General features: G+C 31.0%; 1 protein-coding gene and 1 long non-coding RNA gene across 3 annotated transcripts; one reads left to right on the top strand and one right to left on the bottom strand.

The window, feature by feature from the left end:
- Positions 1-688: 688 nt before the first annotated feature.
- On the bottom strand, positions 689-6,037 carry LOC105249176. 2 transcript variants are annotated; one of them, XR_003122547.1, is made up of 3 exons: positions 5,908-6,037; positions 2,449-2,845; positions 689-2,357 (listed from the first exon to the last, which is right to left on the bottom strand). It is a non-coding gene; the product is annotated as an uncharacterized LOC105249176 (long non-coding RNA). The 2 variants fall into 2 exon arrangements; XR_003122548.1 differs by lacking the exon at positions 5,908-6,037 and adding an exon at positions 3,283-3,337.
- On the top strand, positions 5,938-9,534 carry LOC105249182 (ubiquitin carboxyl-terminal hydrolase 30). The gene is made up of 6 exons (XM_011254474.3): positions 5,938-6,284; positions 6,646-6,798; positions 7,036-7,199; positions 7,371-7,802; positions 7,964-8,296; positions 8,569-9,534. The coding sequence occupies exons 1-6, from the start codon at positions 6,182-6,184 to the stop codon at positions 8,824-8,826; spliced, it is 1,443 nt and encodes a 480-aa protein (XP_011252776.1). The 5' UTR covers positions 5,938-6,181; the 3' UTR covers positions 8,827-9,534.
- Positions 9,535-11,452: the final 1,918 nt, after the last annotated feature.

Raw genomic sequence — 11,452 nt, 5'->3', positions numbered from 1 at the left:
TTCTAATACGCCAAAAAAATCATTTTTTATAAAGATTATCTCGATACAAGAGATAGAATCGAAATTCTATCATATTTATCCAATAATTAATATTTAGTAATGAGACTTAAATTTGCTACAAGGTTTATAACAATATTCTAACAAATTTAAAAAATAGATAAATTTTTGTTGTTACTTCTAGAAATCTACAAATATAAAAAAAATAGAGAAAGTCCAAATCTTTAATACAAACTTATATATCAGTTTCTTCTCCCTTCAAACTTTCTCACAGCCTTTAATTTTTTGCAATAGAATCTTAACAAATTGTGAAGTTTTAGCATTGAATTTCATGTCGTTTAACACTTCTTGACTTGAATGTGGCAGACATTTTGGGTCGGTTCTGCAGAACGTAGTCGAGATTCTCATGCTTCAAAAAAGAGATGGCAACAGATATTCTCGTGCAACTTGATTTGCTACCTCCAAGAAGTGTCAAGCGGAATTCAGCACTAATTTCTTTCAAAATTTATTAAAATTCCATTCTAAAAGATTAAGGGTAGTGAAGGAAACTGAAGGAGAGCTGACACATAAGTCTGTATTAACTAAAGTATTGAACTTCTCACAAGATTGCATTTTTTTCTGCATTTTTAGCAAATGATTATTTTAAATTTTATACATTTTGCAACGAGATTGTTATTAATTTGACAGCGAAAAGAGAATCAATTTATAATTATTAAGATAAATACGCTTAACAACAGAAAGATTACATATGAGATATGAGCAGCAGCAATATTTTTCTCTCATAGAAGGAGAAATGTAACATCGAGGACACTCATAACATCAAGTGCAAGTTCATCACGTGCATCAATCCCTTCATTTACTTTTCCTCTCTCTTTCTGGACGCAACTGACCGGAAATGAAGTTGAGAGAAGTTCGTAGCTGTGTCATCAATTGATATTATTAATTAGGCGTCGCGAACGAAGAACGTTGACGCGTTTCCTTCTTCGAGAGACGTCTCTTGGCATCTGTCGCTCGCGTCCCGTCGCGATAATAATTACAAGTTATGATGTTGTGTAATTTGCATGTATATTCGCTAATTCAGCCGACGCCGGGATCTAATTCGAGCGAAGATATTTGGACGAGATCCTCGAAGCTGCGATAATTAATCCTGTCGAGAGATGACGGCTCAATGAATGTGACTATGCGGGTGAATTTTGTTGGCGAGATAAGTCACGCGATTAAATTACATTGTATTACATTACATACGAATAAAATTATGTTATTGTGTCCTGCTATTGTCTCGATTATCAATCTCGTAGATATAGATGGATAAAAGCGTCAGCGCTTGCAAAATTTTCAAACGGATTATAAAATAAATTTTACATACCAACACAATTGGTTAAGGTATAGATTATCATCTAAAGAGCCTAATCGATGTTTTCGAATTTATAATTATTTTTCACCTTTTTATGTGTCATTTATTCCCTCAAAAATCTTTCTTGGCTCTTATTTTCATAAACGTCTCTCTGAATCGCAAGAAAATGTTCCAATAATTCAACAGACCCAACAAAAATCAACAGATATCATTTTACAAATCATTATTTTGACTTCTCTCGAGAATTCTATTTATATTTTCGATGCTTATTTTTATTGTGAATCATCGAGTTTTATGTACGAGATTATATGTATTTTTATTGTGTCAAGTTTTCGATCTCTCTCGCATGATGCCATAATAACGCTCAGCGGGGCGAATTTCGAGGCTCGAGCTTTGAAGCTCGAAGAAGAAGAAGAAGAGGAATTACGTAAGCCGCAATAAGTCTGTTTGGCCGGGTTCTTCATTCCAGATCTCGCACAACACCCTCGTTCGATGCTCCTTCGTCGTTTCTCTTGGTCCCACCTTCTTCGTCGTCGTCGTTGTCGTTGTCGTACACCTTACCACCTTAGCTCTCCATCGGCCATCGTTGCTCCCTCTTGCTCCCTCGCCGCCACGATTTGCCTCCGAGGCTGACAGCAGCTATTTTCGTTTCCCAGCGACAATATAGCAGTCACCGTTTAGGCCGCTTTTACTAAGCCGAGCTTCGGTCCACCTCTCTTTTTCTCTAGCGATTTTTATTTCTTACTTATGAGAGGTCTCCGCTGAAATTATTTCTTTCTTTTCTACTACCTATTTTCATCACTTTATCGATACTCATTAATGAAGTACAAGACGCTGAGACAACTCAACAACATATTGGTTGTACACGTGTGTCTCATAAAATGCGAGTGCCACGAGTTTAGCCAGAAATAATGAAGTTTATGTAAAAATTTTATTTGTTTTACATATATCTTTCTCATCCTGTTACCGAATTTTACAGGCGCATTTTGTGGGTGAATAATTCTCGCTAAAAATGATATTAAAATGTAAACGAAGAAAGAGTAAAATGAATTCTTTTCAAAATTCCACTCACCTTCTTCGTTTCTGTTCTCACCTACCTTATATCCTATAATCGCAATTGGGTCTCACGATGTGAGCGTCGCCTTATACGTGTATTTCTCGCATTCCCGCGGTGCGTATTTGCGTATCTACGTAACGCACACGCGTTCGTGAGAACCCCAGAGAATGACGTCAAATACACTCATCGTCGAAAGATGCAATTTCCTCGTCGACCTCGTCGTTTCTTTCCTTCGTTCTCCCCCAAAACGCGCGTCCTTCCTTCTCCGTCCTGTGAGAGGCAGGTAAATCGCAGGTGACCTTCCTTCCTTGCTTCCTATCTCGTCATCATCGATACGTGCCCGACGTATTAATGTGCATGTGTGGGCGTTGAAGACCGGATGTACTCGTCAGCAATGCACTTTGGCGCGTGTTATCTTCCTCTGTATTTGTACAATCCTGTCACATGTAAATCAAATATTAGATACGACCATATGATGTCAATCTCGGGTGCAATTGCAGTAAATTAATCAAATATCTTTATCGATTTTTCATCTCTCTTGTATCTTTCAAAAGTAATATTTTTAAAAAGTTACACACGTAAACTTTTATTTTCGTTATATCACTTACTAATGTTTTTGTTATATTTTTTTGTCATTTAATATATTTTTTTATATTAAGTAAAACGATTTCGATTGCAACAATAATAGCAAAAGTAATAATAATACTCGACAAGTTAAAGATATTAAATATAAATAAAATATAAAAAAGATAAAAATATAAAATACAATAAATGTGATACACAAGAAGGTTATGTAATCTATAATTTTTCATATTATTTTTTTATACAACTAGCATTATTGACCTCAATATTTTGTAAATAGTTACATGTATACCTTTCTATTTTTGCAAATATAGCTGTATGTATCATATGTTCTCTATTTTTTTTCTGTCTCTTCTTTTACTTTCTTTTATAGAATTCTATTTTTCGAATTTACGTCCGCAAATCCGTGCGCGATCGCACTGTGCTTATTTTAAATACAGTATTTCACCGGTATTTCTGAAGAGGCCGCCAGCGAACGGACAGATTTTCAAACCATATGTCATTTTGTATCATTTCAGATCACATCTAATAATAAGGATACAACTAAATGAAACACTATTCCAGGTTTAAATCCGGCTAAATAAACAAAAATAAAATTTCTTGTTAATTTTTTCTATGTGTTCTATTTGGTTCTCTTATTATATTATATGTAATTTTGATTTAAAAAACAAATCACATATACAAAAACATGTTTCATTATCTAATATTATATATTTATTTAAAAAAAATATTTATAAATATTTGCAAAGAAAAAATTTGAAAGTACTGTTTTGTGCTTTATTTTTTGCAACTTTCTGCTGGACTGTGACTTTAAATTATAAATGTTGCACGATTATGACAAATTTATTCATTTTGATCAGTAGTTGCAACAATTCGTTCGCATTTTGCAATTTGAAAAAAAAAGAAATTAAATGATTAATCTCTTAGGACAAGGAACAAGTTCAATAGTTTTAACAAAATAGTTTTAAAAAGATAATTTGAAACACAGATCATAATATTTTTAACATCTATCATTCGATTATATAAGAATATAACTAAAAAATATTATCATGTTTAATGTGTTAAATGTATTAAAATCATTTTAGATTTAAATGCAAAATAAAATATGTATGTTAAAATAATTTTAGATTTAACTGAAAAATTAAATGAGATATTCTAAATCTTAGTCTATTAATTAAAAATATAATAATTAAAAAATAACAATTAAATATAATAATATAAATATAAATATAATAATTATAAATATAATAATAATAATAATAAATAATAATAATAAATATAATAATAATAAAATAATAAAATATAATAATAAAATATAATAATAATAAAAATAATAATAAATATAATTAAAAGTAATTAAAAATAATAATAATTAAAAAATATTAGTCTATTTTACATAAAAAATATTTAATACCCATACGGATATTTATCAACCGTTAAAATAATTTTTAATGTTTGAAAGTACTGATATCACATCACATACTTCCAAAGTTTTCATGGTACTAACATAAGTACCGACAGTTTTCGGCTATAAGGCCGAAATAAAAGATCTGTGAATATTCTATGTTTATATATTATATATTACATATATATATTTTATTATATACTTATATATTATACGTTTTAATGACTCGTTGTCAATATTTAGAACAGAAACATGGAAAGAAACGTGGCGATCGAATTATAATAAGGAGCGAAAAAGGAAGCGGAATTTAGCTGTATTCGAACTCGAATCTGTGATACACAAGAATCTGACACAATTACTGATGCTACGATCGCCACGTTTAAGAGCACATATAATGTCGTATATTTGATATAGTACACGCTATTAGAAAAAAAATTATTAGATCATATCATAATTTATACGTACAAATTTACACTGCAATTGCTCAGAACATAGGTTCTTTTTAAAGAAAAAAAAAGATTAAAAAATTATATATAAATTATTTTTTATAAACATCTTTTTAAATACAATCTAAATTTATATGTGCAATTTTTCTACAAGAATCAAATTTATTTGTATACAATTTTAGGCATATTTAAAAAGATGTAATAATTTGAGTTTTATGATTGGAAGTATATATCGAATAGAAGCAAGTTTTTTGGAGCAAAAAAATTAACATATCATTGATCTTCTCTCAGTCAAAAACGCACGAGATTAATAGCAAAAGTCAGAATTTATGGCGATAATTTTCGAAAAGGGCAATTAGTGAGGAAAAATTGCAAAAATATCTTCAAATTTCATGTTGCAAACTGTTGTAATTACCGAACAAAATGAGTGAAATATTTATTATATTAGTATATATTTATAATTAATAATTTAAGTTGCAACACAAAGCTATAAAAAACGAAGACTAAGATGGTATTTTTGACTTTTTTTTTAAATAAGTATATTGAAATTTGAAATATTATGTAAAATTTATATTCCCAGCAAATACACCAAGTAACATTTATATATTGGTTAGTTGTAATTTCCCACTCAACAATATAACTGTGACATGTTATGTAATTGTTATATAACATGTAACAGTTATATTGTTGAGTGAGAAATTATGACTAATAGTTATATAATTATTATTTGGTGCTTGCTGGATTCGAATGGTACATGAATTTAAAATTGAATAACTATTTAGTTATTTATATTTATAAGAAAAAGAGAGAGAAAGAAAGAGAGAGAGAGAAATATAATACAGCTGATTGCGAGAGAGAAAAACAAACATTCTACTCACTTCCGGATTGCAAATACGAATGCGTTTTATGCATTTTTCAATCCCGTTGCAACCGCGCATACTTTCTTGACAGGTGACATTTGTTAATGAAAAACGCGCGCGTTCGCTCCTTTCGAATTTAATTAATATTCACCTTCTTTTTTTTTACCATTCGTTTTTTTCCATTTGTCACATTACATTTGTCATACCTTACAAATCGCTCGCGTTCGATCATTCACATATATAGTCGAGTGGCGCGACGTGAGGGAGGAAGAAGTAACGTCGTAGAAATTTATCGTCGAGGTTAAATTTTGCTCACACGAGCTTTTACACCTGTCAGAATCTCGGACGGAGTGTTTGTCGTCCTGAAAAGTATGATCGAACAAACGAAAGAGGAAATTAGGAAAACTTAAGGATGCACGTAGGTTAGAGCATCGCTCCATCTGGAAGATTTTCCGACTGGATAAGCGATATTTAATACGTATGATGGACGTAGAGAGGATCGCGATGTTTGCCGGCGTGGGCTTCGCCATCGCTGTCGGCCTGTTTGTCCTGTGGGGTCCCTCGCCCAAACCCAGAAAAAAAGGTCAGGACCTTAACCCCTCAAATCCATCGAGTAGAAGCATCTGTCAAACTCGTTTCTTGACGTTTCTTTGTCTCTCTAGTTTCTCGTTGTTGCTCGTGTTTTCTATTTTCTTAATAATAAAACTATTAGAGAGAATAATAATGGACAGACATTGTCAATGATATCCTTTACTGCTTGTCAGAAATATAGAAAATTTCTTCTTTCTAAGATCTTGTATGAGATTTACTTATTTTACTTAATATTTGATTGTTATAGTTTTTAGTTTATCAATTTCTTAATATTCCTTATGTAATTCATTTTATATAATTATAAGTTTTTTGAACAGAGACATTTTGATACTTATGATCTTATTTTTCTCTAGGCCAAGTTGTCGGGATCAATAATTTTGGATATACATGTTTCCTGAATTCTCTCTTGCAAGCCCTGGCTGCTTGTCCTACGTTTATTCTCTGGCTTCAAAGAGAGCAGGAGAAGAAAAGAAACTTTGCAGATACACTATTGTCTATCCTCAAGAGTATGAGATTTTGAGATGATAAAATTATAATATTCAGTTCCTATATAAATATATCAAATTCTCTATTGTCTATTGCAAGCTCTTCTAGTTTTCTCAAAACTATTCTTTATTTTGTGATAGCTTCAAGATCTTTAATTTTCAGAAGTATCTTTCACATATCAAACATCGACAAATTACTCATATATATTACTGTTATTTCTCTCTATACTTTTATATTGATTTGCATACGTCTTACAGAGATTAATGGTTTTGCGGAGGACTTGTACGGTGATGTGACACCTGTTGAAATCATTTCTTCCATCGGTTCGTTATGGAATTTTGGACCTGGTCATCAAGATGTTCATGAGCTATTTCATGTAGTTCTTAGCGCATTAGATGCTGAAATGCAGCCTGCAAATAGAGTATGTGATTAAAATCATTCAACACAATCTACAATATAATTTGTTTGACAATAATCAAATTAATTAAAGATGAAAAAAAGTTTTTTTGTCTCTCCAAGACTTTTGTAATTAATTGATAAAAAGTTCTTACTTGATTATACGATGACTAATCATTAATTGTTGCGTTTTCAGATAGGCTCTTTATCTGACGCGCTGCCGCCAAGTCCAAATACAGAGTTAAATATGAGAAAAGTAACTGACAGTCCTGAAGCTCAGGTTCTGAATCTCAGAAGTGCATCCTGCAACGACATTGCATCAGTGAAAAATGGTACAGATACTTCAAAGGGTTTCGATAAGAACTGCAACAATCAAATGATGACCTCAACGTCATCCATATCTAGTATGTCTCCAAGTATCGGGTGTAAACCCGGTATGATCCTTGCTAGATCCTCGGAATTGCTGTCGCGAAGTATTCAAAGCAATGGCGATTGCAAAAGTCCCTTCAGGTCGTGGAAATCTCTATGTACCATGCCTTTTATCAACATTCCGTCAGTCTCGATAGAGACGCATCCGTTCTCGGGTCTAATCACTAGCCAAATTCAGTGCAACAGCTGTTTCTGGAAGGTATTAACACAAAAGTGAAAGATAACTAATTGTTCTCGTAATTAATTTTTCTGGAGATAATTTTCACATAATACCTCAAATTTCAATTATAGAATCAAACATTTGTCAATATAACATGTATTAGATTTAATATCAGTCTAATTTATTTTTTTCCTTTGTAGTCTTCAGTACGTTACGACAAACTCGAGACTTTATCGTTACCATTACCGCCATTTAGTATTCTACGACAATATCATACTTTGGAATGGTTGCTATCGCGTTTTGTGGATAGCGAAATGATACGTGACGTGCAATGTGATGGATGCTCGTTGCGCTGTCCTGCTGTCAAGACCCTCACTCTTGGAAAATTACCCAAGTGCTTATGTTTGCACATCCCGAGGACAACGTGGAGTCCCTCGGGCGTGTTAATTAAAAGAGACGATCATATTACGTTTCCCGAACTTCTGGTGCTTGATCCTTACACTTACACAGAGACGAAAAAGAGGAACGCGCAGGTGAATTTTATAATCTATAATAAATTAAATAAGAATATTAAAAAGTTAGTTAATTAAAAAGTTGAAAAGTATAAAATAATTTTATTGATTATAATAGTTGGACATTTTAATTTATCAAATTATAAATTAATACATATAATTTATTAATTTTATTTCATGCAGAATTTATAATTTGAAAAATTAAGAATTATAGTTAATTTATAAGTATAATCTCTATCTTAAATTTTTGGCGAGATACACAATCCAATTAATATTTATTTATATATTTATAGGGTGATGCGGTGAAGTTTCTCGATAGCAGTTTGACAACGATACAGGGTAAACATAAATATCGATTATGCGCGGTGATCGAACACCGCGGTCCAGTGGATTCCGGTCACTTTGTTTGCTTTAGACGCGGAAATAAAACGGATCAATGGCTGTACACGTCCGACATCGTCGTCGAGAGCGTGTCTCTAACGCAGGTGCTGCTTGCTAGCCCGTACCTGCTTTTCTACGAGCGCATTAGCAGCGGCGTTTGTCCTAGCTAGGAATAAATTTTCGAGGTGATAGGCAATCGATAAGAATTACATAATTGCGCGTCGGTCCGTTCTGTTTTTAGCTACGCTCTATCACGTTTTTAACATTTAAAGAGGTATTATAGCGTTGGAAATAATGCGGAAGGATAGAATTGCAGATTTGCAAATAAACGTATAGGAAGTGCAGCTGAAAGAAGAACAGAAATAAGATTTAAAAATTACAAGAGACTGTCGAATTTTCCATAATTAGTTTAGTATCGCTATCGATATTGCGATGTAATGATAATATACTTTGTTATAATATGCGACTATAGAATGTGTCCTTAGGTAATATTTTATAGCAGTGGCGAAATATATCAAGTATATAATCCAAAATTCAGAAGCATTTCAACAGATACGATAATAATTGCCATTATTAACGCTAGTGAATTTAATGTAGTTAGTTTTGTGAAATTTCTTGCTTCTAACACGTAAATTTCTACGAAAGAGAGACTGTCAATTCTTATACAAATCGGTTTTTTGGATCAATTCATCATCATTGAACTTCATTTTAATGAGGACTAGGATCGTGCCAATGAAAAAATCTCCGAGTGAAATTTATTGAAAGAGATAAATGAGATCTTGTATTTTTTTATATATATTTATGTTTATATCTTATAAAGCTCTTCAACTTCTTGCAATATGTGCAATTGTTAAGAATATTACTATAATTATAAAGACTGTGAATCTATTCTTTTTTGTATATATTAAAAAGTTGTTTTACTGGTTGACATATAAAAACATGCTAGCCAGAATAAATTTACTTTAAGAACTAACATAAAACACCTAATGTATGTAATTTAAAATCTTATAGAAAATGTATTAAATTGAAATAAAATATTAAAGATGCAGGACATAGAAATAAGTCTTATTCAAAATTATAATATGATTTTCTCTTTTTGCAAAGTATAATTTTATTAAAATAAATTTAATTGAGAATATTTAATAGTTGATATTTTGTTTAGCTATTATACTCTAGTCTGTTATTACAAATATTGAAAATAAATAAATAAATCCAATGTAACTTAGGATTCCAAGTTTATATATATATATATATATATATATATATATATATATATATATATATATATATACAGGGTCTACCAAAAGTGTGGAAACCCCTAAATATCTCGGAAAATATACGTTTTACAGAAAAGTGTTTCCAACAAAAGTTGTAGGGTTTAAGAAGATCTATATACTGATTCTATCAGTTTGACCTTGGATGGCGTCGTCAAGGTCAGGTCAAGGTCACATTGACTTTTTTAAATGACACCCCCTACATTTGATTGCATATTCTTATAGCTTAATTCAAGAGCTTTCCAAAACACTATAATAATGTTCATTTTTATTAAGTACTTTGCGAGTTATGAGGGTTGAAATAATTTCTTAATTTTACATAAACCATAAAATATCTAGTAAACCATTCATTTTTCGATTATCTTACCTTCATACTTTTATGTACAAAATAATGAAAGGAATCAATTGGTGTAAAGAAAACATACAGTTGTTTTTAAGAAAAAATATGGAATTGTTAATTGCAAATTACATATTTTTTCTTAGAAACAACTATGTGTTTTCTTTACACCAATTGATTCCTCTCATTAATTTGTACATAAAAGTATGAAGGTAAGATAATCGAAAAATGAATGGTTTACTAGATATTTTATGGTTTATATAAAATTAAGAAATTATTTCAACCCTCATAACTCGCAAAGTACTTAATAAAAATGAACATTATTATAGTGTTTTGGAAAGCTCTTGAATTAAGCTATAAGAATATGCAATCAAATGTAGGGGGTGTCATTTAAAAAAGTCAATGTGACCTTGACCTGACCTTGACGACGCCATCCAAGGTCAAACTGATAGAATCAGTATATAGATCTTCTTAAACCCTACAACTTTTGTTGGAAACACTTTTCTGTAAAACGTATATTTTCCGAGATATTTAGGGGTTTCCACACTTTTGGTAGACCCTGTATATACATACATACAGAGAGAAGAGGTGTCATGGCCCGCTTTTAGGTGATCCCTGAAAGCGATACGCCCTCTGTTAATCTAAAAAACGTGGACATGAACTACAAAGCCAAGTCCACGAAAGTTCTCAGAGGGTAACATATATGTGCACAATTTCTGATTCTGTTCCGTGCTATGTAAAAAATGCCTGTAGTACACGAAATGCCATCAATGCTGTATAGCAAAACGCATATGTATATAAATATAAATAAATTTTTAATTTTAATTTTTTAAATAAATTTTGTGGTCCTCTTTCTCTCCCTCTCTCTCTCTCTCTCTCTCTCTCTCTCTCTACACATACACAAATAAACACACACACACACATATAATATATATATATATATATACATATATATATATATATATATATATGTGTGTGTATATATATAATATGACGCTACAACTTTATTCTGAAATATTTGCGTTATGTTTAGAAATATATATATATATATATATATATATATATATATATATATATTCGAAAAATATAGATGTTGCAAAATATTTTAAATATCTCTTCCTTTATATAAAATATAAAGAATTTATATGTTCTATTCTAATATAGTCAACATTATTTATATACTTT

Source organism: Camponotus floridanus, unplaced genomic scaffold (assembly GCF_003227725.1).
Source record: "Camponotus floridanus strain SB8 unplaced genomic scaffold, Cflo_v7.5 scaffold164, whole genome shotgun sequence".
Classification (NCBI taxonomy): domain Eukaryota; kingdom Metazoa; phylum Arthropoda; class Insecta; order Hymenoptera; family Formicidae; genus Camponotus; species Camponotus floridanus.
This window is presented reverse-complemented; position numbering and strand designations above follow the sequence as displayed.

Excerpts from the sequence above, each read along its gene's own strand:
- LOC105249182 (XM_011254474.3), top strand. The coding sequence starts at position 6,182 with ATGATGGACGTAGAGAGGATCGCGATGTTTGCCGGCGTGGGCTTCGCC. Across the intron at positions 7,200-7,370 it reads AAATGCAGCCTGCAAATAGA|ATAGGCTCTTTATCTGACGC; the intron begins GTATGTGATTAA and ends TTGCGTTTTCAG. Across the intron at positions 7,803-7,963 it reads GCAACAGCTGTTTCTGGAAG|TCTTCAGTACGTTACGACAA; the intron begins GTATTAACACAA and ends TTTCCTTTGTAG.